General features: G+C 40.9%; 1 protein-coding gene across 7 annotated transcripts in view; it reads right to left on the bottom strand.

Annotated features, from left to right (window-relative positions):
- Nucleotides 1–27,715, bottom strand: part of LOC127583662 (ubiquitin carboxyl-terminal hydrolase 2-like) — a 118,820-nt gene that overhangs the window by 80,246 nt on the left and 10,859 nt on the right. For 3 of the 7 annotated variants that reach the window (XM_052039877.1, XM_052039876.1, XM_052039878.1), the window contains one exon: nucleotides 26,382–26,695. The exons of 3 other annotated variants lie outside the window; for them this stretch is intronic. In XM_052039877.1, coding sequence (XP_051895837.1) covers nucleotides 26,382–26,394 — 13 coding nt within the window. In that variant the 5' untranslated portion in view covers nucleotides 26,395–26,695. Of the gene's footprint in view, nucleotides 1–25,315; nucleotides 25,387–26,381; nucleotides 26,696–27,715 lie in introns of those variants that run through there. One more of the 7 variants, XM_052039874.1, reaches the window with a different exon arrangement.

Here is a 27,715-nt window from a genome sequence, read left to right as displayed (position 1 = left end):
CCTATAGCCAAGAGAAGAATTTGTTGTGATGGGAGCTTGGAAGAGGGCTAGGGGAGGGGGGAAACATGGGGAGTCGGGGGAGAGACGGGGGGGGAAGGAGAGAACGGGGGAGGGGGGGAGGGGAAGTGGTAGAACGAGAGTGTCAGGGTGTGAGTGGGAAAGAAAGTGAGCGCGAGAGGGAAAGAGAAAAAGAGAGAGGGAGAAAGTGAGGTGAATAAGGAAGATGCAGTTTAAAAATAACTTCAGTGGGAACTTTTGAGTTGAGAAATAATACTGAATTCCATCATCATCTCCCAATGCTCTGCTGCAAAACATTACCTATTAATTATAATGGCTAATCCATCTCAACAAAGCTTTTGGCAATGTATCAATCTATCACTATAATAAACCTGAATATGCTGGAAATACTCAGGTGGTTAGTCAGCATCTGTGGGGGAAAAAAAAGAGAAACAGGGTCAATGTGTCGGGCTGAAAACCCTTCATCAGAACTTGGAAAGAGAGAAAACAGACACGAGACTGCAGATGCTGGAAATCTGTAGCAACACACGAGCTGGAAGAACTCAGCAGGTCAGGCAGGGCGCCCCTCCCTCACCTGCCTACCACCTTCCTCACCTGGATCCACCTATCACTTGCCAGCTCTTGCTCCACCCCTTCTCTCCACCTTTTTATACTGGCTATCTCCCATCTTTCTTTCCCGTCCTGATGAAGGGCCTCGACCCGAAACGTCAACTGTCCTTTTCCCTCCACAGATGCTGCCTGACCCGCTGAGATCCCCCAGCTGCTTTGTCTGTTGCTGCGAGAGAAACAGGTTAGTTTTAAGTTGCAGGCAGAACGTGGGTGGGATGGATAGGACAAACAATTAAGGCGAGGCCTAGGTTGCCATGGTGATGCACTATTTACAAAGCTGTCTGATTGATAGATTCCTGAGGGCTGGTAGAGAGGGAGAAAGACGAAGGACACTGAAAACTATGAACTACAAATCAGTGCTGTTGCAGAGAACAAAAACCAAAAGGAACCAAATAGAAATGGACAAGGCTGATGCTTTTGTGATTTAGTGAACAGACTTCTCTCTAACAGACCCCAAACGCCTACTCTCAGTGATCTCCTCACACGATGACCCTATCATTGAACATCAGGCCATTGTCTTCCAGATGGTCACAGATCTCATTTACTTAGGAGACTTTCCCTCAACAGCCTCCAAACTTATAGTCTCCCAACCCTGCACAGACTGTTTTGACCTCCTCGCCAAGATCCACAAGCAATACTGCTCAGGCAGATCCATTCTTTCAGCCTGCTTCTTCCCTGTCAAATTTGCTCTTTCCTACCTTGAATCCATCCTTTTTCACCTGGCCCTTTCCCTTCCCACTTACATCTCTGACAACTGTTGATTTCCTCACTAGTTTGAGTTTCTATTTTCCTGGCCCTAACCAGATCATCTTTATCATGATCATACAACCCTTCTACACCTGCATCCCACACCAGGATGGTCACCTCTGTATCTTTCATGAACAGAAGCCCAACCAATGTCTGTCTACCAACAAACTCATCTGCCTAGCTGAACTTCTTCTCACATTGAACAACTTCTCCTTTAACTCTACTCACTTTCTCCTGATCAAAGGTATAGCTTTGGGGACTTGCAATCAACTGTCTTTTTTGAGATATGTTTTCATTATATTGCTGCCAAATTTCCGCCCTGCTCTCACCTTCACATGGTTCACTTCTAACTCTTCCGTTTATGGACCTTTTCATCTCCATCTCAGGGATAAGTTAGCAAAAAACTTTCATTATAGGTCCACAAACTCCAAAAATCATCTTCACTATATTTCCTCCATCCTGAATCTGGTAATGACTTCCATTCTCCCAGTCATACTGCCCTCAAGGTATCTGCTCTGATGATGACATTTGCCACCCAGATGCCTCCAAGAAGTCCTTTTACTGTAATACGGCTTCCCCTCTACATTAGCTGACAAAGAATTCAACTGCGGCTCATCAATTTCCTCCTGGCCAGAGCAACAATGAAGTTCCCCACTCCACCAGCCTCAGCATTCAAAAGATGAACCTTTTCAATTTCTGTCACCTTCAATGAGATTCCATCACCAGACATATCTTCACCCCCACTTCCTTTCACAATTCTAAGGGACAATTTCCTTTGCAACTCCCTGGGTTCACTCTTTTCCAACAACCATTCCCCTTCTCATGGCAGGAGATGACACCTGCTCTTTTACCTTGTTCATTCCTTTCCAACATCTAGGGATCAAACAGGTCCTTTCAAGTGAAGCAATGATTCATTTTCACTTCTTCCAATTTAGTGCATTGCATTTAATGTGGTCTCCTTTGCACTGGAGAAAGCTTTGAAGCGTACCGTTGTTTAGTTCACAGGGACAACCCTGAGCCTCCAATTCCCCATCCCACTCTGGCCTTTTTTCTGTGGTGCAATTTAAGTGTGACAACAGCACCTCAGCTTCGACATGGGCATGTTGCAGCCTTCTGGACTCAAACATTAAATTCGACAAATTCAGATAACTATTCTGTTGGTTTCAGGACTGGCCAGTTCTACCGTAAGCTTATCCATTTGTATTATTAAATTGGTTTTTCCTCCCTCCACAGACACTGCCTGATATACTGTTCATTTCTAACATTTTCCTTTTGGTTTCAGTTCACTTGAAAAGCTCTGACTTTCATTTCACTGCCCTCAATAACCTATAGCCACATGGCTTTGTAAACAGTGCATCATCCTATCAAATATATTCCCTCTGTCCAATGCATCCCTCCCCCACCCTCTTCTACAACTTCCAACTAACTTGTTTTCTCATTTTTCCAGTTCCGTTGAAGCGTTTTTGACCTGACATTTTAACTGTTTTTCTTTTAACAAATGCTGCCTGACCTACTGAATGTTTTCAGAATTTTCTGTTATTTCAAATTTCCAACATCAGCAGTTTTTTTTTAAATTTAGAACTTGTTTTCTATGATAAATTGTTACCATTTTAGTACTGACATTAATATCTGCATGTTGGAAGTCATCCATTGTCGCCTTTGCTATTACTAATCCGGTTTATTTCCACATTTTAAAACACCATTCTTTAAGCAAAATGTATGTTTGATATTATAAAATATATTGCTAACACCAATTTTATTAATGTGAAAAAACCTAGATTCTGCAAGCAGATATTTGGGTGGTTCTTTGGTTATTAATATAGTTAAGACGTATTAAATTAATACAGTTGATTATAGCAACAGATCTGCACCTACTGGTAGCACTATACCCTACAGTACACCAGTTTCAGTAATAGATGTACCCCAGTATCATACAGGATAAACTCATGTTGACCAGTAAAGTACTTTAGCATTCTAACAAAAAGACCTGTATTTGCAAAGATCTCCAATCACAGCTCAATCACCTTCCCTGGCAACTGTCTTGAGGCTGAATCAGATTGTTTGTAACCATGGCATCCTCTTTGGCCCCAAAATAAATTTCAAACCACATACCTCCACCATTTTAAAACAGTCTTTTCACATCTCCAGGACCCTGAACCATTCGACCCCTCTTTTTTCCCATAAGGTACACATTTAAATCTCTCTCTCTGATCTAGCTTTTAATTAACTAATTGCTTTGGGATTTTGTATGAGTGTATGTTGCTTTACTCACTAGCACCCAGGGTTACATAGTGAATCCCCAGTACTTTACTTTAGTGTAATGCAGTATCAGACCTGCTCCCACCAGTACTGCATTGCAGTGCTGCAGAATGACTGATCAGTGTCTAACTGTTCTAAACGCTCCCAGGGCAGGTACAACATTGATTAGATGTGAAGTTAAACTTCCTCTTGATTGTACTTCTGATTCTCAGATTTATGTTATTCGTCAAATCAGCACTCTCTGCATTAATGAATAGACAATGGAGGATGTGTAGATTGAGCGAAAACCAAAGTATGAAATTAAGGAGCAAAGCAAGTTTCACAGTGGGACATACAAACTCTCACAGCTCAAGTACTTTATGTTGCGTCAAGGTAACAAGTACAAATTAAAGGGTTCTACTTATATTCCTTTTGGGGACCCGAGCAATGGTTCAGTGTCAGACTTGAGATTTCAGAAAACCAGTAACACTGAATGCAACTAATGGTGAAAGGTGTTACAGGTTGCAGCCCATCACCAAGGGACGGATATATTTATTTGTTCTGAACTCTATTTAGAGTAATTCACAGACAGCTTGTACATAAGTGACAACAGAAGTAAGTGCTGATAGGCTGGCATAGCAGTTAGTAGAGATCCAGAGACCCAGGTTCAATTGTGACCTAGGGTGCTGTTTGTGTGAAGTTTGCATGTTCTCCTTATGACCACTTGGAACCCCCCCCTCCCAGGTACTCTAATTTACTCCCACATCTCAAAGGCACATTGGTTGGTAGGTTAATGGCTACTGCAAATTAACTATAGATGGGTGTCAGGAGAATCAGGGGAAGTTGGTGGCCATGTGATAGGGAATAGGTTATAGGGAAATAAGTGTGGGAAGAGGACTGATGGGAATGCTTTGAGACCGGGCATAGACTCCATGGGTAGAATGCCTCCTCTGTCCTAAGGGAGAATGTTGAGATTACCAGGAGCAAAGCAACATAAAACAAAGAATACGATTGCAGTGCATGTTGGCCAATGATGCCCAATCCCACAGCATCAAGACATGTTCCACAAAGTAAACAAGAGGAAAGGAAATATTAGGTGCTGCAAACTACAACAATGACATCAGTTTGATTTTTTAAGTTTCCCAAGAGAGTTCCTAACTGAAATATTTAAAACTGCAAGGACACAAAAGAGTTGGGTAAAATCAGAACACGAAAGTAGTTCAGTCAGACCAACCATTCAATTCTCTTTTCTGGTTCAAAGTCTTAGTATTGACTTTGGACTGGATTTTTGTGGGTTGTTCACTGGTGATAGCTGGATATCCATACTTGCCAGGAAAGTTTGTCAGGGAAATAACATTACTGTGAAGCATTGGATAAAGACATCTACTACAGTACATCTGATCAATAACTCTGCTCCAGACAACAGGAACTACTTAAGAAAAAGGATATTTATATCTAACAAAGTTAACTTTAGCACTGAAACACAGCATCAACTCTACGTGATATTTGATTTTGAGCTCAGTTCTCATGGGTGGGCATGACTAAAGGACAGTCATCATTGCACACAATGACAGGCAAGTGGGGACATTCTGATCCAGTTTTCAGAAAATGTTTAAAGCAGTTTGATACTGATGCTTGCTTCACTCCTCTTGCTCTATTTGACACAATATAATACAAGGGATACGAGTAGCTCAAATGTCTTCATTTTTACATCGGGGACAGTGATTTTATGACCTCCCTCTCCTGCCATCAATCAAACTTCATCTGGAACAGATTGTTCAGAGAGATCCGAACAGATGTAGCTTTAGGATTCATTCCAAATCAGGACAAACATCCCAGACACATTAAACTGCAGAATCTAAGACATCAGGCAAGGGAAGGATATATTCAGATGGCTTTTAGCATCCTGTCTGATTCTTTATTTACATCAGATATGAGATTATAAAAGCACTAAATTCAGAATGCTCAGATCTAATACCAAGTATAGTACTCAGGAGCAAATTCTTGGCTCACCTCAAATCGCCTGTGCCTATTGAGACTCCAATCCTCACCAACAAAACAGGGAGTCAAGAATTAGAAGTCAATAATCACATCAAAATGGGTAAATGAAAAATAACTGTGGCAATTAAAATTTCACCAGACTCACAACCCAATAGTAGGTGAAGCACAATGAAAAGCAGGGATTCTGTCAGATTAGAGTTTGGATTCTGCAGATTGTAAACTCCAATTTAATTTTTATAAATTCAAAGTGCGCACCCTTTTTACAGGTAGAAAATAAGCACTCTATGTTGAGCAAACAGAAACTAGCTGTTTAAGTAGCCAAGTACCTTGGTTTTGAAGTCGTTACAGATATTATGATTCCCTGCATGTCAGACACCCAAAATCTGAGGTGACTAATAGCCAGAAGTGAAATACAGGTTGGATTTATTTTTAAGGGGTCTGGGTGGTTTACATATAGAATCATAAACACCCAAAGAATTAAATAGTCCGGCATTATTTGGGAAGTTTATAAAAGGATACTCTGCAGTTACACACTGGAATTTAATTGAGGAACTTTAGTAACTTACAGAATAGTAGTTTTCTGGAAGTAAGTTACATACTGTAAACAAAGAGTTTGGTTAGTTTATATTTCAGAATAAAGATAATCCAGGATATTTTGAGACCTTTATGTAGTAATCTTGAGGTCCATAATATTCATGAGATTACTCCGTCATTAATAACCTGCTGCATTTGATCACTAAGAAATCTGCATAAATCAATAGATTCAGATAAGGGGTAATTTCATTTTCCACACCTACGCTTAGAGCCAGAACAGTTCAGGGTTAGAGCAATGGATGGAAACAGGCTGCAGAGAAATAGACTGCGTGGCACCAACTGTATTATGTGCATATCTGATCAACTGTATTGTGTACACAGCCCACCAACTGTATCAGCAAAGTTAAAAATACAATCATGGTTTATTAAACATTTTTTTGAACAATTACTAGATTGTAAAGTGCAAATACAGGTAGAATCTACATCCGTTGGTAGTTAGTTCAAATTTACATTCCCTGGAGATGCACTGAGTTTAATACACCATGAGGTTTCTACTTCAAATCCCAACCTATTCTAACAAATGGATTTAGCCAAGTGACAGGAACATTCCAAGAATGATTAAAATAAAAGCTAAAAGTGACAGAGATCCCTATTGCAATGCATCAGGAACACAATTATTTGTTATGCAATAATTAATCTGATTTCAGACCAACTCAAAAGCCTACGCACAAAACCAATTCAAAATATCTCTGAATACTCCCGTATCATATCCCAACCTCTATAGTACGTCAAAGGAGGGGCAGTTAATCTAATCTCATCACCAAAATCTCTCACTTTCCATTCCCTTTTTTTAATTAAAGGGAATCCAGTAACCTATATCTGACTCACTGAACTAGTAAGTTTCTCAGTTGTGTTAGATTGCTATAGATGGCATATTGCCATGTCCTCAAGACAATTAAGGTTGGATTATATTACTGTGCAGCACAGAAGGGGACCATTCAGTTTATTACACTGTGATGACTTTTTGAAAGAGCATTCCAATTCACTTCAATTCCCTGCTCCTTCCCCCAGTCCTGCATTTGAATATACTGTATATCAGATTTTATTTTTAAAGTTACTATAGGATCTGCTTTCACCACTTTTACAGGCAGTGCAGTCTGGATCTGCACTGCCTGTAAAAGATTCATTGCAGGAAAAGAAATTCTGATCTTCTCCATGACTTTGTTTAGCAATTATCTTGCAACTGTGTCTTCAGCACTCCCACCACTGGAAAGAGTTTCACATTTACACCATGAAAACACCCCATAGTTTTGCACACCTTTAGGAAATGGGTTTTCAACCTACTCTGCTTTAAGGATACCAATCCTACAGTTTCCAGTTTCTCCTCATAATTTAAATCCTTAATTCCTGATATAAATCTAGTAAAGCTCTTTTGCATCCTTTCCAAGTCATTAACATTTTGTCTTCAGGTCTTGCTAATAATGGCCACATCACATGAATTTAGCCAAAAATGGCAATAGCTTATCAGGTTAACATGTGACAAAGCTGAGGCTAATTCCAGGTCATGGCCCTTGTCACATGCAATTTGGCCTAAGCTTCCAACCAGTGCCAAATTTGCTGGCTCACAGATCCATAATGGGCTGAGGAGATGTTCTTTGGAACAATTCATCAAACAATACCAGCACATAAATAAAATGCAAGACTCCTTCAAGAAGATTAGATTCAGTGTTATGTGCCCTTTCGCTTTATGCTTTAAATGATCAAAGGCAGAACCAATGCTTGGGCAGAGAGATAGTGACCCAGAAATTCCTTTGCAAAATTCTTTCTAAAGTTCTTCTGTGCAGCTGATAATTAGCTTAATCAGGAATAGAGCAATTTTATGCTTGTTTCCAGCTGTCTTAGTGCCCATTGGGAAATTTGATTCTTGACCTTTCATCTGCTGTAGCACCATTTTCCAGCACAGAACTCTCCCAAATGATATCAACAGTAGAGTAACAAGCAAAATTCATTTCCAGTAAAAATTTCAAGCTCACTGATCTGAAAAATAACTCACAGAACAACCAAGTTTTACTAACCCTATTTCCCCTGCTATTTAAAAGGCCAATATTCAAAACTATATTCTGAATTCTCAGTGAGATCTGACTTCCTTCAACTGCAATCACATGTTTCTTGACAGCTTTGCCCATGAAGGTCAATGTTATGGCCACTCTCAGCTTCCTAGACTTACAATGATTCTACATGCTGCTGCCAATGACTATTGCCATATTTCACAGTTTGCTGTCTAAGGGAGGTCACCAAAGTCCATATTCAGGTAGAGTAGACTTCATCTACTACTTCTTCTTCAGCATACAAGAGCAGGCAGAACAGCACAGACACTTACCTATATTGCAGACTTCTCAAAATGCACTCATGTCCTTCTAGGAATCCACCTAGCAACTTCCTGCCAGATGAGCCTGGGTGGTATCCCAGAGAATCTCTATGGCCCCCTTGCACAAAGAAGTACCTCCTGTGGGTACAGTTATTCTCCAGCTTGTTCCATTCCCTTTGACCCCTTGGGAACACTTTCTCACTACATCCTCCATTATCCAGCATCCATTCATCCAGAAGCAACACTTCCCACTAGTTGGAAGAGCCTTGCTTGCATTGTAGCATGTCCCTTTAGGAGCTGGCAGCATAGATCATACCAGCTAAGCTAAGTGCTGGCACCTGTGAGAACGTGCAATAAATCAATAGAAAGCAGTGTTGAAACTATTAACATTGCACAGGAAACAGAACAATCCTGTCACCTGAATGTTTCGGTCTTTATGTGACTTTCACCATGTTCGGGTGACCCACAATCCTGCTTTAACACCATTAAAAGTCAGTAAAGTTATTTCTTGACTGGTTTCTGTTGTCCCTCACCCTGCTCTCTTGTATCTCTCTCTCTCCATACAGCCCTCCTCTCTGCATGTTTCTATCAGATAAGAATGACATTAAAAAGTAGGGTTTGTTTTAGTAGAACTACACAAATTTATGGATGATGTGATGGAGTTTCTAAAAGTTCTGGGATCAGATAGATATAAACTGATTATTTCTGATAGTGGGCGGCCTTTCACAAAGGGGAGAGATTTGGATTACGTGTAAAAGATTTTTAACAGTGTGCAGGAGGAACAATTGCTTACAGGTTGTCGAGAACCCATATTAGCAACTGGGGACAAAAGCACATTAATATTCAAGGTTAGATTAGATTGGGAGTTAGAAAGGCGAGATAGGGAATAGGGCAGGTAAGTGTAATTAGAACTATTTGTTAGCCTCAATGTCGACATAAACTATTCAGCTGAAATAAAAGGTATTTCTATGTATTTCATTCCATTCCTTCCCCAAGTGAAATCATGATTGGGAAAACAGAATGTGGGAAAACCCAGTGTCCGTAATGCATTAATTTAAACTGTTGCACCAGTATGTGGGGTGTGGAAAAGCACCACAGTAGATGTGACAAATAGCAGACAGTGGGTAGGCTCTGCCTTTAAGTGGCCTCCTCAGCTGCTAAAACCAGTTTGTCAAATAGCCAGTCCACAATATCATTTTCTGCTTAATGATCACTAACCCAGTAAAAAGACCAACCATGCATACAGGACGTGGACGACAGGATAAAACAGATGATAAGTCTGCAGGAATCATTGCCTGCTATTCAATGTCCAGATGGTGAACTAACAGGATTTTTACTGGGCAATACAGCAGGCTCAACCACCGTTCTTTATTATCTATGTCTATTCCCTCCAAACAAGAGGTGTAATTTTATCAAAATTGAAAAAGAGGCTTTTCACTTTCCTCAGAAGAAATCCCCTTTCTTTGGTTTTGGTCCTTCACTCATAATTTGCAATATAGATCATCATAAAAAAGGGTTAAATAGAAATTATCCATGAAGACCCCCTGCATTACTGGTTGGCATATTCATGAATTCGGTTGAAATTATGAAAAGAGCATGCATTCCTAGAATGCCCTTCATGTTAGGATGTCCAAAAAGCTTTCACATCCAACAAAGTGCCTTTGGTTACTGATGTAACGTAGAAAGGGGTCAGCCCAGATAATATAGCAAGCATCCACATTAACCAATGAGGTGAATTACTAAACAATTTGTTTAAATGATAAATATTAGTAAGTTCAGTGGTTAAAATTTTCCTTCCTCTTTAAAATGTCATAAGATCTTTTAAATTCACCTGAGTGGAGGTGAATCCTCAGTTTGATGATGATCTGAAGTCAACCCCTCCAAACACCAGTTCTTCCCCAATGGATGACTGGAAATATCAGCCTGAACCTTAATATTTCCTCTGAACAGTTGACTACTCCTGCATCCTCTGTATTGGGTTCTGAGCTGCACCTTAACTCCATCATATTTCAAGAGGTTTCAGACTTGAAGAATGTGTGAATTAGATCCATCTGATACTCTGCCTTCCTAGATTCCTCCATCGTGCTACCCAACTTCCCACACTTAGTCCTCTCACACTCCCATACCCTCCACCTTCTCTCATTTTTCTTTGTACCACTCTACCCTAACCATCAACTCCTCACAATTTTCCTGGCTCCTGACTCCCCACACTTCTCCGTGGTGCCCCCATTTCCCCCACACTCTACCCCTGATTTTCTGCAGCATTCCATTCTGCGCCAGCTTCCTGTGCACCTTTACATTTCCCCGCCTCCTCATGCCTCTCCATCATGTCCCTTCATTCCTCAAACTCTTCCATTCTGCCTTCTTGCTCCCCTGCCCCCCACTCCCTAAACTCCTTTGTAACCCAGCTCATATTTACTGCTCACCACCATCTTGTTGTTGAAGAGTGTTGTGTTAATGTCATCCCTCTGATGCACACTGTTCTACAGCTGCAGCTTTGGAGAGGGGTAATGTGATGCCCTGGGTGGCTTGAGTTTTCCCCGAGATCCTGTCCTTAAACTCCATTATAAACTTAAACAAAATAATCTTTAAATTACAGCCATTTCTGAAGTGCATTTTGCTGTGTTTGTTTTGCAGACCCAGTGCATCTTCAGAATATCCGTGTTCGCACAGATATGCATCCTAAGCTCATGCCACAATTGATTTAAAATTTAAGGTTGCATTCATCCTTACTAATCCTGAATCCCCAAACTGCACAGGCATGAACAAAGGTGGCAATTTCATACAGGTTCTCTGCAGTATTCTGGTGTCAATGCTGATACTCATGTGCTTGGCAGCAAATTGAAGCCAATCAGTAACCCGAGTTCATCAATATTTTATTGGAAGTTTTTAGAAGACTATTGTGTTGCCGTTGAATCGAGGTGAATGTGACTTTCAACAGAACTCAGAGTAAATGGCAACCGCCAAAAAGCCTCAAACAGACTGGGGAAGAAAAACAACTTGCATTTATATGGAGCCTTCCAAAACCTTAAGACATCCCAGAGCACTTGAGAGGCAATGAAGTATCAAAAGATGTTGTCTGTATCTCTCATTGCCCAAGTGAAGCACCAGTGGCTTTAAATAGATTTGTGTACAGCAGGTCCAGTTACAGCAGTTAAATCTCTCGCTATTTCTTTACAAGCAGGTTTGGAGGGTTAACACTTTAAGTGCTCTTTGTATCATCCTAATAACAAGCTGACATTCTACTGCAGTTAGCACAACTCCAAGTGTGGATTGGAGCTGAAGAAGTATTTTTAATGATTAATAGCATTCTCCTCAACAAGGTTTCTTTTTCAGTCCAGTGTGCCAAGCTTGTGATCTCACCCCTGGTGCTGAAACTAACAGAGGGCAAGTGACTTTGTATAGGCAAAGGTAAGAGTGTGAAAGAGAGGGAAAACAGGAGGAGACAAAAGCAGGGCCAGTGGAGTAAATACACAGCAAAAACCTTTGAAGTACCATTTACTACAAAATAGAGTCAGCTTGGCCCGTAGCTCCTTCAGAATTTACAAGATGTGTGCATCATTTGCAACAATCAAAGGTGATGTTACAGTTTAAGCTTCAAACATAGTGCTGAAGGACTGGAGTCACATTTAGGTGAGACAGAATAAGGATCGTAGATTTCCTTCTTAAACGGACGTCATTGATTCAGATGGTATTTTATGACAATAAAATCTAATAGCTTCCTTGCTATTATTGCTAACCACAGCTATTTATTTACAAATTTCTTTTCCAAATTGAATTCCAAATCTGAATATGCCCCAGTTCACACTCTCTGGATTACTACCCTAGTAACAAAACTGCTAAATGAATGGCCATTTTTTGTGTGCCGATTACAGGTGAATACTGGCCATAACGTTTTGGTGAATGACCCTTGAAATGAGCAAAGGGAGAAAGCAAAACCTTGATTTCAATTGAAACGCTGCACCTTTGACTGGACAGTTCTGCCTCTATTCTGCACTAAACTCTCTCAAAATTATGTACTTGGAAAGTGATGTGGTAATTGAAACATGTGGTAATATCTCCTTCTGTGGCCGAATATGTGTTTAATAATCTTATGAACCACCTTGGGTCATTTTGCAATATTGCGGTTTAAATACAAGTAAAAAGATACTTGTATTTAAACCGCAATATTGCAATATGACCCAAGGTGGTTCATAAGATTATTTAACACACATTCGGCCACAGAAGGAGATATTCGGCCACATGACCAAATGCTTGATCTTAGAAGCAGGGTTTAAGGAGGAATGACATGAGGCAAGAGGTTTAGGAAGACTATTTTAAAATCTAGCACCCTGGCACCTGAACACATGGCCACCAATGGATGTTCCACCATACATTAATTAGGTAATTTAGCATAGGTTTATAGGGAACCGACTATGTGAATCAAGTATGGGTCAGGTCGAGTATACATTTTGACAAAACATTCGAGTTCAGGTTGGATCAGACCATAGTTTGTCATGCTGGCTCAGTACTTCACTTCGGTCAGGATGATATGCTTGGTAGGAAAGTAACGTTCAGGAAGTTGCTATTTTCAGTTGCACTTATTTGATATTTGATCCTCAAACAAATTAACAGACTTTTTTAGATTGTGGTATTTACAGTGATGACTGCATTAAGTATGGAAAAAATGGTAAGCTCCAGGGTTCGGGACAGATTTGGATTGTCTATTGTCTGGTCAGGATTCAACTTTATATCTCAGCAGACTACAATCTTCAGACTCAGGCTGAAAATGGTCCAATGCAACCACGCCAATTCTGTGAAAAATAAACTACAGAAAGAAGTGCAGCAAGTTTGACAGGGCTAAAATGTGAGTTTAGTATTGTCAAACTTGCTGTAATTCTACCAAATATTAGTTAAAGGAATGAAATGTAATCTCTTACTGAACAGACCCACACTGGCAACATGAGCAATGGGTTGCCTAAGGGACCTGGTGTGCAATGAATTAAACACTCACTCCTCAACCTGAAATCAAATTCTGGCATGACTAATGGACCCAAGGTATCTTCAGTCCGTTGGACATTTAAATGGAATCAGCAGAAATAAACCCCATTCTTTGCCCTCTTCAGCAGCAGTAAAAAAAAAACAGCCAGAATTTCGCATTAGATTGGTAGGGTCATAAATAGAGTCATACAGCATAGAAACAGGCCCTTTGGCCACCATGTCCATGAAACCATTGAGTACCCATCAATGCTATTCCCATTTACTGGTACTTGGCCCATGGGCTTCTATGATTTGGTGATTTAAGAGCTCTTTTATATATTTCTTAAATATTGAGAATACCTGCCTTCGGCACCTACTCAGGCAATATCTTCCAGATTCCAACCATCTCTAAGCGAAAAATTCTTCTTCATATCCCCTGTAAACTTATGCTAAGAGGAAAACTTTTCAACAAGATCCTCCTCATAAACTTCTATACTTGTGTCAGGTTCTTCTTCAGCCTCCTCTGCTCCAACAAAAGCAAATTCAGCCAACCAATCTCACCTCATAACCAAAACGTTCCATCCCAATCAACGTCCTGGTGAATCTGCTCTGCACCCTCCCCATTGCAATCGCGTCCTTCCTATAATGTGGCGACCACAACTGTGCACAGTGGAATAACCAATGTTTTATAAAGTTGTACTATGACTTCCTTGCTCTTGTATTCCATGCATTGGATAATGAAGGCAAGTATTCTTATCCACCTTATTTACCTGTGCTGCCACCTTCAGGATTCTTTGGACATACACGAAGTTCCCATTGTCCCTTGCTACTCCCTAGGGCCCTACCATTCACTGTGTATTTTCTACCCGTATTAATCTTTTCAACCTACACTTATCAGGATTAAATTCCATCTGCCATGTTCTGCCCATCTTACCAAATAATTAACATCATCCTGCAGCCTACAACTATCCTTCTCACTATCAACAACACCAACAATTTTCATGTCATCTGCAAACTTACTAATCAAACCTTCTATACTCAGGTCCAAATTGTTAATGTGTATAACAAATAGTAACAGTCACAGCAGCAATCCCTGTGGTACACCACTGGTCACAAGCTTCTAATCACCAAAGGAACTCTCCACCATCACCCACTGTCTCCTTTATCAAATGAATTTTGGATCCAATTTGCCAAATTGCCTTGGATCTCATGGGCTCTAACTTTTTTGAGCCAGTTTCCCATGTGGAACCTTGTAAAGGCCTTAGTGAAGTCCATGTAGACTACATCAACTACACTGCCATCATCAATACAAATTCCAATCAATTGATCAGATGGATTGCCCTCTAACAAAGCCACGCTGACCATCTTTAATTAATCCCTGCCTTTCCAAGTGTACATTAATCTTATCCCTCAGAACTTCCTTCCAATAACTTCCCTTCCACTGACGTCAGCCTCACAGCCCTGAATTACCTGGCTTATTCTTGATGTCCTTCTTGAATAAAGGTATCTGTCATCCAGTCATCTGGCACCTGTGGCCAGTGAAAATTTTAAAGTCTCTGTTAGGGACCCAGAAATCACTTCCCTCCCCATTCCCTCCACCACTCCCCAATCCCCCATAGCAGCCTAGGATAAACCTCATTAGGTTCTGGGATTTATCCACCTTTAAGCCCTCTAAGGCATCTAATATGTTCTTTTTAATTATTACATGTTCTAGAATTTCACTGTCCCTCTCCTTAGTGAATACAAATGAACGAGAGAAACAAAGGACTGCAGATGCTGGAATCTGGATGAAAAACACTATGATGCTGGAGGAACTCAGCAGGCCAGGCAGCATCTGTGGAGAAAAGCAGGCGGTCAACATTTCGGGTCAGGACCCTTCTTCAGGACTGAAGATAGGAAAAGGGGAAGCACAATATATAGGAGGGAAAAGAAGAACAATGATAGGTGGACAAAAGAGGGGAGGTGGGGTGGGCACAAGGCAGTGATAGGTAGAAGCAGGTAAGAGGTAGTGATAGGCAGGTGCAGGGGAGGAGGGGAGAGCAGATCCACCAGGGGATGGGTCAAAGGTAAGGAGGAAAAAAGGGTAGAAAAAAGAGATAGGCTAGGAAAGGGAAGAAAAGAAGAGGCATGGTTGGGGGGGAGGAGGGGGTTGAGGGGATTACTTAAAGTGGGAGACTTCAAATTTCATGCTGTCAGGCTGCAAGGTTCCAAAATGGAAAATAAGGTGCTGTTCCTCCAGTTTGCGCTTGGACTTCTCCTGGCAGTGGAGGAGGTCAAGGACCGACATATCAGTGATGGAGTGGGAGGGGGAGTTGAAGTGACTGGCAACGGGGAGATGCAGATTGCGGTTACAGACAGAGCGCAGGTGTTCTGCGAAATGGTCATCTAGTCTGCGTTTGGTCTCGCCAATGTAGAGGAGGCCACACTTGGAGTACCGAATGGAGTAGGGGTGGGGAGGGGAGGATGTGCTTGGAGGTGGGGTCCCATTGGAGATGGCGGAAGTGGCAGAGAATGATGTGTTGGATACATAGGCTGGTGGGATGAAATGTGAGGACAAGGGGACCCTACCCCTGTTGGGTCTAGGAGGGGTGGGGGTGAGAGCAGAGGTGCGGGAAATGGCAGAGATGCGGGTGTGAGCTCTCTCGACCACAGGAGGGGGGGGGAAGCCATGATTAGTAAAGAAGTTGATGTCCTGGAGTGGAAAGCCTCATCATGGGAGCAGATGCAGTGTAGGCGGAGAAGTTGAGAAAAAGGGATCGCGTCCTTGCAAGAGACAGGGTGGGAGGAGCTGTAATTGAGGTACTGTAGCTGTGGGCGTCAGTGGGTTTGTAGAAGATGTCAATGGATAAGAAATTTCCTGAGATGGAGATGGAAAGATCAAGGAAGGAGAGAGAGGTGTCAGAGATAATCCGAGTGAATTGGAGAGCAGGGTGAAAATTAGTGGCGAAACTTATGAAACTGTCAAGTTCTGCACGGGTGCAAGAGGTGGCACCAATGCACTCATCGATATAGCGGAGAAAGAGTTGAGGAATGGGGCCGAAATAGGCTTGGAACTGAGACTGTTCAATGTAGCCAATGAAGATTAAGACATTGCTAGGGCCCATGCGAGTGCCCATGGCTACACCCTTGGTCTGTAGAAAGTGAGAGGAATCGAAAGTGAAGTTGTATAGAGTGAGGACAAGTTCAGCTAGGCAGAGGAGAGTGTTAGTGGAAGGAGACTGGCTCTGTCTCTGGTCAAGAAAGAAGCGGAGGGTGGTGAGGCCATCATGATGGGGAATGGAGGTACATAGGGACTGGACGTCCATGGTGAAGATGAGGTTGTGCGTACCGGAGAACTTAAAGCTATGGAAGAGTTGGAGAGCATGTGATGTGTCACGGACGTAGGTGGGAAGGGATTGGACCGGGGGACAGGATAGTGTCCAGGTACAAGAATACAAACTCAGCAGGGCAAGAGCATGCGGAGACAATAGATCTGCTGGGACAATCTTTTTTGTGGATTTTGGGGAGAAGATAGAACCTAGGGCAGTCCTAGGTTGTGGGACTATCACGTTGGTAGCTGTGGGGGGAGATCTCCCGAGGTGATGAGGTTAGTGATGGTGTGGGAGATAATGTCCTGGTGGTCCTTGGTGGGGTCATGTTCAGGGGTAGGTAGGAGGAAGTGTCCGAGAGTAAATGAGTATTCTGGGTAATTTCCATATTCTATATGAGTAAATAGGTATACAAGTATTCATTTAAGCCCTCACATATATCCTCTGGTTCCTTGCACAGACTGCCACTTTGGTCCCTATTGGGCCCTACACTTTCCCTGGTTACCTTTTTGCCCTTAATATACTTACAATATGTTTTGGGATTTTCCTTAATCTTTCATTAATTAATCTCCGCCAGTGATCTTTCACGCTAGTCTTTGCTTTCCTAATTTTTTAAATATGCTCCTACACTTTAACTTGCCCCTATTTTTAGTTCTCTATACCTGCCATATGCTTCCATTTCTTCCTTTATTCAGCCCTTGATATCCAGTGTTCTTTGGACTTAATATCCTTACCTTTCACCCTTATGGGAACATGTTGGCCCTGATCTCCCATTATTTCACTTTTGAATGATTCCCACTTGTCTGATGTAGACTTACCTGCAAGCAACTAATCCCTGTCTACTTTTGCCAGGATTGGTCTTATAACAATGAATTTGGCCTTCTCCCAAATCAGGACCTTAATTTTCAGACAATTCTTATTCCTTTCAATAACTACAGAGTAATGACCACTTTCCCCAAAATGCTCTCCTAGTGATACTTCCACCACTTACTTGCCTGAATGCATTCTAGTTCAATAAGCTCTCCTGGTTGTGTTTGAAAAAATTGTACCCCAACTATGCTTTTCACGCTAAAGAGATCTCAGTTAATATCAGGGAAATTGAAAACCCCATACAACTATAACCCTATTACTTCACATTTCCCTGTGATTCGTTGACATATCTATCTCCTGACTGTTAGGAGGCCTGTAGTATACCCCCAGCTAAGTGATCATCTGCCTTTTTACCCCCAAGCTCTATCAATATAGCTTCATTTGAACAGCGTCCCAGGATATCTGCCCTCATTACCACAGTAATGGACTTCTTAAATTAAAATATTTCTAAGCTCAAATATATACATCATTCTGTAGCAAGATTGTTCAGATAATGCAGCAAGCAAAATGCACTTTGCTGTACTAATCGCTGCAATAACTACAATTTGAAGTCCGGAAAAGAATTAAAAGAATTAAATAGAAATCAAAACTTAAGGTAACTTATGATTTCATCAAAATGTACAATAAAAGAAGCACTTTTAGTCAGAATTTGAGAGGGATATTTTAAATGTCTTGCCACAGAACATATATGAAATCATTCTCTCTAAATAGGATTCTGATTCCACGAACTGCATAACATAAACTCACCAGCTCCACGTTATTCTAAATTCATGACCATTACGATGTCAGATGCCGTGAAACAAGAATGGAGATGAAGAGACTTTGCCATCTTGGATCCTCAATGCACATGAATGGTATTTTCAGCAGAAGCAACATACTTATGGGTGAAAATTTCTCTGCTGCTGACCCCCTCAGAATATGCACACAGGAATCCAACCATAAGAGTTCAAATGACAAGCACATGCCACAGCAGTGATATCACCTGAATCTGTAGTTAGAACTGTAGGATTTAGCTTAAAGAGTAGCTTTGCTCCTCTCTCTACCTCCCTACTGCTCCATGTTTCCAGCTCCTAAAGCTTGTGGTATTGCCTGTTGATTCTAGGTTACATTAGTCCCAGCTGGCTACGTAGAGAAGAGTTAACTGGGGCTTAGCTATCTCAACACAGAAAGGAATGTGAATCTAAAATTATCCTCTTCCTTCATTTCCTGATAAGGAATGCAAAATACGATGAGCCCACTCAGTGTGGCATTAACCACCAGCAGGTTCCAGGGGCAACAGCTAGTCACTCGGCAGCAGCTGGTCATTCAGTTTCCAGTCACTGTTTGTACTTGACCACATGAAGAGGCAGTGCATGGCAGACTGCCAGAGTTTGTTAATAAAATCACAGGTTTCTCCCTTCTCCTTTGAGATTTGCACAGAATAATGTAGTTGCCCCATGACTTTTTATAAAACATCTAACCAAGACTTCCAATATATAGTCACTCCCAATACTTAGTCACTATTTGTACAGTTTTAGATTCAATAGCCGAATTTCAAATATTTAACACTATAAACCAGACAAAAATATTTGAAGTCATTCAATCTTTTCCATATTATTTGATTTGTAATGTGGATTGTCCAATATTGATTCAATCAATTCCCACCAGTAACTAAGCAATCCTAAGAATAGATTTCAGGTTAAATTCCCAAACACAATCTGTACTGGCAAAGTGAAACAAGACAGAACACAAATGTCCATTGTAATATTAATTAAACTATAAACTGTCTCAACTTTCTCCTGGCTGTAAAGCAACAACCTGATTCTGCTTCCCGCACCCCCCACCAACCCCCCCCCCCCTCCAAGTACAAAGGAGGGGAGTAAATTAGATCATGGGTGATCATCTTAATGCCCGAGTTCAGTACCCTGAATATCCTTAATTAGCAAAGATCCTCAAGCTGAAATTTTAAGGAAGTTTTGAACTTCCCCATCAGAGAAAAGTTGGTACATCTAATTTCAGCCCCAGTTATTATTTTATTTATAGGGATATAGGCATTGATGGCAAGGTCAGTATCTAAGGACCTTGAGAAGGTAGGCAGTGGTGAGCCACCCCCTTGAATTGATGTAGTCCTTCTGATAAAGAGATACCCACACTGCTGTTGGATAGGGACTTCCTGGATTTAGATCTAGTGACAAGAAAGGAATATTTTCAAGTCACAATGGTGTACAACTAGGAGAAGAACTTGCAGGTGGTATTATTCCAATGTGCTTGCTGACTTTGTCCTTCACGATGATAAAGGTCATAGGTTTGTGAGGTGGCGTAGAAGCAATCTTGCTCAGTATCTGCAGTGCACTTTGTAGGTGGTACACACAGGACCATGAACATATGCATCCACAATGTGTAGACTGGCAAGGGTGAAATGCTTGTCCTAGTTCTCACTACCTGTCACAAACTCAATGTGGAAGCAAGTCCTTCAGGTCAATCAATGTTGGTGCTATCAAGCCAGTCTTGGCAATGAACAATGAAGTCCCCAAGCCAAAGTACATTTGTGCTCTGTTTCTCAGGGCTTCTTTCAAGTGTTGTCCAATAAAGAGAACAGATTCACTGATGGCATGGGACATCATGGAGTTCAGTGTAAATGCTAAGTAAGGATTTGCAGGGTCACTCCTTCTCAACTACATACCTATGTGCTCCCACAAATGGTGGATCTATCTGCCTTACTGGTTATGGCAGAAGTTCCCAGAGACCATGAATGAAAGACAGAAAGACAGTCTGCGAGGTAGCTCTCTCAATTTCGACACCAGTCTTCAGATGTTCATGTGGAGCTCTTTCTGTGGTTGATTGGGTTGAGAGTGCCTTTGCAATGTCCTAATCTAGTGCCTTAGTCAATGCCAGGTGATCTGACCAGTTTTCTTCTTATTGTGTTTTAAGGAGGAAAAAATTGATACAACTGAATTGCTTGCTAAGACATCTAAGAGTTAACCAGATTATTGTGGGTCTGGAGTCAGAAGTGGGCCAAACCAGATCAGGAATACAGATTTCCTTCTTTGAAGGACATTAGAGTAAATCAGATGGCTTTGCAAAAACCCAGTAGCTTCATAATCACCATGACAGAGGCTGTTTTTTTTTTAAACTCTAGATTATTTCACTAATCTGAATTTAAATTCCCCAGCAACCAAGGTAGGATTCGAACTAATGCATTCGAATCATTTGTTTTCACTTCTATGTCACTGCTCCCAGCTATCAAATCCTTTAATTACCTTAAAGTTGACGGCCCTTTAACCTCCAACACTCAAGGGAATACAAGTTATATATAAAGGAATATAGCAATTCTAATGTAGTAAAATATCCTAAACCTTCTACAAATCCACGCCCCCTTAATATTTCAGTGTCTGCCAATTGTCAAAAGTTCTGGCAGAACCTCACCCAGCTCTCCTCAAGTAAAACAGAAAACAGCTCACGGTTATGTGATCGAGGAAGTCCAGTTAGGTTTAAAACCGACCAGCTCGAGCCAAGGAGATTGGAGGGACCCGGGGTGCCGGCACATGAATTTACGATCATTGTCTGGAGTTACAGATTCTGCTTGGTTGTTTCTAAGATGTATAAACAAGTCAGCCTCAGAAGTAAACGTGCAGAGGCGGGAATTATGTTAAGGTCACACCCTTCGATTCAGTTCCCAGGCTACAACATCCAAAAATCTGATTCGATACCATCTCACAAAGAGCCCAAAGCTAGCAAATAAATTCCTCCATACAGCCACATTACTTTATGTTGTCATCACGTCATACAGCTCCAGGCAACCACTCCTTGGGTATCTATGCATTACTGACACCCTAGGAAAGTATGAGTTTGCCATAGAGGGAGTGGACAAAGAAGCCTTTTAAGAAGCCTTTGGATGTTTTAAACACAGTGGGAGGAACCTCAAGACTTCCTGCTAAGGAAAGGATGAAAGTCAGGCCAGGAGGGTTTGGGTTACCTGCGGTACAGATTTGAGATTTGCAACAATCAATTCTCAGAAGGTGGGGATAGTTGACTTGGAATATAGAAAGGGGGTCCTGATGATCTACATCCCAGAGTTTTGAAGGAGGTGATTTTAGAGATAGTGGATGCTCTGCTTGTCATATTCCAAGGTTCCATAGGGTGAGGAATTGTTCTTGTATATTGGAGGGTAGCAAATGTGACATTTAAGAAAGGAGAGGCAGAGAGAGAGGAGCAAAGAGGGAGAGAGGAAAAAACCAGGGAACTACTGACCTCTGAGGCCAATGTCTGTGGTGGGGAAAATTCTGGAATCTATAATCAAAGATGTAATAACAGAATATCTTAACAGCATAGTCAGGATTTATGAAAAGCAAATTGTGTTTTGACTGGCCTACTGTAGTGCTTTGAGGATGTAATTAGTAGAATAAATAAAGGGGAATCAGTGGATGTGTGCATTTGGATGTTTGAAAGGCTACCGATTAAGTTCCACACAGGAGGCTGGCCAACAAGGTTAGAGCACGTGGAACCGGAGGTAATGTACTGACATGGATAAAGAATTAGTTATCGCACAGGAAGTAAAAGAGTGGGAATGAACTGATTGTTTTTGGGTTGGCAGGCTTATAGGGATCAGTTTTTGGGCGCATTCACAATCTATATTAATGATTTAGCTGAGGGGATCAAATATATATCATTTCCAAGTTTACTGAAAATACATAACTGGGTGGAAGTGTGAGTACATAGGAATACGGAGAGGCTTTGGGGGATATTGACAAGCTGAGTAAGTGGGCAAGAATATGGCAGATGGAACATAATGTGAAAAAATGTGAGGTAATTCATTTTGATGAATGTAACAGAAAAGCAGAGCATTTGTTAAATGGTGAGAGATTGAGTAGTATTGATGTTCCAAGAGGCTGGATGTGCTTGTACAAGTCACTAAAGACCAAAAGGTGATTAGGAAGGCAACTAGTAGATTAGCCATTATAATGACAAGGTTTGATTATTGTAGTAAGGGAGTTTCATTGCAATTGGTACAGTTTTGGTCTCCTTATCTGGGAAAGGATGTATTTGCCATAGAGTGAGTGCAGAAAGGATTTACTAGACTGGTTCCAGGAATAAGGAGACTGGGACTGTACTCTCTAGAATTTGGAAGGATGAGAGGATAACTGATCAATGTTCATGTAATTGTTAAAGGGCTTAACTGGCAAGATTCAGGGAGAATGTTCCCTCTGACTGAGAAGTCCAGGACCAGGGAGTACAGTTTTAGGATAATGGGTATGCCATTTAGGACTGAGATGAGGAAAAATTTCTTCAATTAGAGAAATTGAAATTCTGTATCCAAGGAGGCTGTGGAGGCTCGGTTATCAATTTCATTCAAAACTGAGATCGATAGATTTCTGGATACTAAGGCAATCAAGACATTATGGGGACAGTGGTGGGAAATGGTACAGATGTACAAAATCAGCCATGACCTGAAGAATGGTGGAGCAAAAAACAGCCCACTCTTCCTCCATTTCATATGTTCCTATGTTCTAATGTTCTTACATCAGAGCTCTTACTTAGGGGTCACTCTCCTTTCACTCTACAGTTGGTTTCTTCTTAGGTTTTTTTTAAATCTCCTTCCCAACTTATCCTGCGGCCTCCAGTTATTTGTACACAGACATACTCTGTTTCTGCTTTAAATTGTATCCTTTACATAATATTGCTTTTCCTTGTTTTTTTTAGTATACCATAATGTTTCACTATCTTTACAAAAATAACTCTTTTTGGTATGATCATTAAGAGATATGGAATAAAGTAAGTGAAATGGAGTTGTTCTACAAACCACCCACAAGCTAATTAAATGTTCCCATTTTCCTTCCATTTCATCTGTAATTGGGAAATATTGACTGTGCATGCAGGAACCCAAGAGCTGAGACATGTCAGTGAGACAGTGATGCTAGCTATCCTTACAAAGTCAAAATAGCTAATGACTGATCCTGTAGGTGTTGAAATATTACTTACAGATCTTAATGCCCTGAAAAATGGCACCACTCAAAGAACACAGATGCTCTTGCAGAATCCAACTATTATTTATCCCTCAACTAACATAACTAAAACAGATTATCCAGTAATTATCAACTGAATGCTGCATTTCGTACATTACAGCAGTAACTAGAAGTCCTGAGATCATGAAAGGCACTACTGTATGTAACTGCAATTCTTTCTTTCACTAATGCATCACACAGCATACTACAATATCCCAAAATTTCCTCAGAAGGCTCTTTTCAGCAGTTACAATATCTAAGTCTCTCTCCTGTTGATATTTTCTGTTTACTCCATAATTGGTTCCAGGTGAAGAAAATCCCAGTGATCTTAAAATGTAGTGTAGAACAATTCAAACTGGTAGCAATCAGAATGCCCCTGGACTCTGAGAAGACCCAGCTTACCTCTCCCCACACAGTCATCACACCACAACGCACCCTACACAATAATATCCCCACAGCATTCCCTGGATTTAGCACTCACTGAACACTCTGGGTAAATGCCCCCTTTACAATGAGTACCCCAGAATACTCCAACACCATTTATAGCCCCAGGAAGGAACTCCATACAATATGAATACCCACAGTAAAGTACCTTACAACATGTGCCTCCAATAATGCAAGAGAATGTTGACAGATTGATAACCTTTAACATGATTTACAATGTGTAACACTGTGGGTGCTGTGTTTCATATAATGGGGTAGGAACGGGATGCTCTACTAGGTCCTGCATGGTGGGATTGGGGTTATCACTCTCTTCCACAGGGATAATTCAATACCAACTCAGTTTAAAGAAAAAAAACACTTGAGAAAATATCAATCAGTCCATTGCAAAAACACAAAAAATTCTGAACAGTCTAGTATAATTATCTACCCCCTACATCCTCCTCCCTGCAACCAATATAATCACAGTAAAATGGGTCAGAAAGCTAGTTGCTATAAGAGCTGAAGGCTATAAGCAACATCACTTTTACTGGAATGAATTGTTTGCAAATTTAATGCAGACTAGTTCACTTCACACTGATAATGTGCAAGTTATATACAGAAACTGTCCAGGATTCTGGTTATATGCAACAAATAAAGATCATTTCTCAATTTGTAAATTAAATCCACAGAGTCTGTGGGATATGTTTGAAATATTTTAGTTAGGATCCTATGGTTCAAGCAGGCACATTTGCACAACAAATTTATGGTAGTTATTGTAGTTAACTGTTTATACAGATAAATCCTATTTACATTGTGTTGTTTCTGCATGTATTAATTTAAATAATATAAAGCAAAGTTAAACTTGTCTGAATTGCATTATTTGATCATTATAAAGAATAAAGTTATGAAGTGAAATTCGACAAGAAATGCACAGTGATATCGCTTCATCTCTGATTAAAATTCTTTTACAGGGAACCTTGCATCTCACAGCTCTCATATTGGCCCTTTGTCTTGTTTATACTTGAAGAACTATAGGGGATAAATATTTATAAACACAACAACTACTAGAACAGCACATTCATGGCAGAACATTACCAGCCTTCATGAAGCAGCAAACATTGGTTTAAAAAAAATCCCTACTCTATAATCTATCCATACATCTTGCCTCAGACCTTCAATTACATTCACAGTTAAAGATCATTTTAAAATAATTACATTTTTGTTGCATTCCCAATACTGTAGATTATTTACAAGCTCACCCAGCATCATACAGCATTCCCCTTCTAAGTTGATGGTCATACAACTTGGTAAAACTCCATCAAATCAGGTGCTAGGAGTAACAGAGACAGCATAAAATAATTGTTTAATATACACTTTTCCAGCTGTTTGTTCATAGGAGCATTTCCACTTAGATAAGATATGTTTATTAGTCACATGTACATCGAAACACACAGTGAAATGCGCCTTTTGCGTACAGTGTTCTGGAGGCAGCCCGCAAGTGTCGCCACACTTCCGGCACCAACATAGCATGCCCACAACTTCCTAACCTGTATGTCGTTGGAATGTGGGAGAAAACCGGAGCACCCGGAGGAAACCCACGCGGACAAAAGTATCTCAGCACTTCAAACTTAATCATAACATATATCATGGTAGCTTAATATTTGGGAATCACAGAAATTTTGCCCACATTTATATGAATGCTAATTGGATTGAAAACTATCTAACACTTCATTGACACCATATTTTTACTTTATTCTGTAACAACTTCTACTAGTGCCAAAATCCATGAAAATGTGTCAGAACATTACACAATAATGAGATGCATCTTAAAAACAAAAAAAATAGATAACACAGGTATCAAAAGCTTGATCTAATTAGTAACATAAATTGCATAGATTTCCTTTTGACTTTCAGCTCTAAGGATACACATTGCTATTTGTCAGCTGTCTTGATTCATTTCATGCTGTTTCAGTCTAGTTTTGTTTAACCCCGGTTTATTTCATTCCCACATTTTTTTAATAATAAATGGAATTCAGGTGCAGGCCTTGTCTGTGAGGTTTTATTTTGGAAGGGGAGGGTGCCTTAACAATGATGTTGTTGGTCCATGTAAGGGCTGATCATACCACATCCTGTGCATGTCAATGAGACTTGCCATTGTCAGGCAGTCTCTACCTCCGTCAGGATTTCTGCAGGGTTGCCGAGGTTTGCTTAATCAGTGTGCACTGCAGCCATCACGTCTGGTCAGCAGCAAGTGAACAAGTTGGTTGTTCTGTCCCATTTTTTCTGATGGTCCATGGTCAACCTGTAATTGCTAGGTTAATATACCTTTGTTACACATCAGCAAGTGGTCCAGGGCTGCTCACTGACCTTCCAACAACCCATTCATTGTTACCGAGGCATTCTAATTCATCAGCTATCCAGGCTCTGCTGAGATTTCTCAGCACACCTAAACCAGTGAATGGTGGTAGGCCTCTGGCTGAGAGACACGCCTGGAAGGACTTGGATCAACTCAGTCTACGATTTGCCATGTGAACTATATTACAAGGCCAGATGACGTGAATTGCACCGGATCTGGATAAGGAGATCAGCCGTAGATCGGCACAAGCTCGGAAAATCAAACGGTTGTAGATGCTGGAAACCTGAAATAAAAACAGAAATTGCTGGAAACACACAGAAAGTCAAGTAGCAGCTGTGCAAAGAGAAATAGAGTTAACAATTTAGGTTGAAGACCTTTCATTAGAACTGGGAAAAAGAATTTTAAAAAAAAGTTAGCTTTGAGTTACCAAAAGGGTGAGAGAAGGGTGGATAGGACAAAGGCAATATCTCTGATATGGTGACACCAGGGTTGCAAATGGGATGAGCTACATATGAAGTAATATGGTTGATAGCTTAATGAGGACAATTAATGAGAAACATGAAACAAGGGCAATTAAAGGGAGAGACAGACAGAGGGGGAGATGGGTGGGGAGGGGGAGATGGGTGGGGAGGGGGAGAGGACACAAAGGAATGTAAATACTGCAAAATGCAGAGCAGTAGCAGATGTCTAGCAGGTCTGGCCGTGCAAGTAAGAGAGGAAGATTTACAACAGAAGTGGCCATTTTGATACAAGAAAGCAAGTTACCAGAAGTTGTAGAATTCTACACCAAGTCCAGAAGGCTGCACTGTGCCGAGACAAAATGTTGGTTGCTGTTCCTCAGCTTATGTTGCTTAATATTGCTGGAGGCCACAGACAGGTCAGTGGGAACGGGATGGAGAAATGAATTAGTAGGCAGCAGTAAACTCAGGGTCACTCCTGTGGACTGAATGCTGGTGCTCTGCAAATCAGTCACCCAATCCACGTTCAGTTTCTCCAAAGCATAGACCACATTGTGACGACTATTGCAGTACAGTAGATTCAAAGAAATGCATGTGAATCACTACTTCACCTGGAAGGACTGTGTGGTCCCTGGATGGTGAAAAGGAAAGAGGAAAAAGGAAAAAATGCATTGCAGCTCTTGCAGATGCATATGCAAGCAAGGGAATAGTTGGTGAAGTATCAATGACTGACAAATGTTATGATCTATTAATAAAGCACCTTCCAATTCAGAAGCACTGCTCAAATGAAGAGGTCTTAATAAACAATGACTGAGTACAACTTAGAGGTTAATATGACTAAGTGA

The sequence above is a fragment of the Pristis pectinata genome, chromosome 27 (assembly GCF_009764475.1).
Source record: "Pristis pectinata isolate sPriPec2 chromosome 27, sPriPec2.1.pri, whole genome shotgun sequence".
NCBI classification, from domain to species: domain Eukaryota; kingdom Metazoa; phylum Chordata; class Chondrichthyes; order Rhinopristiformes; family Pristidae; genus Pristis; species Pristis pectinata.
Note: the sequence above shows the minus strand (reverse complement) of the source record. Positions and strands in the feature narration are given on the sequence as shown.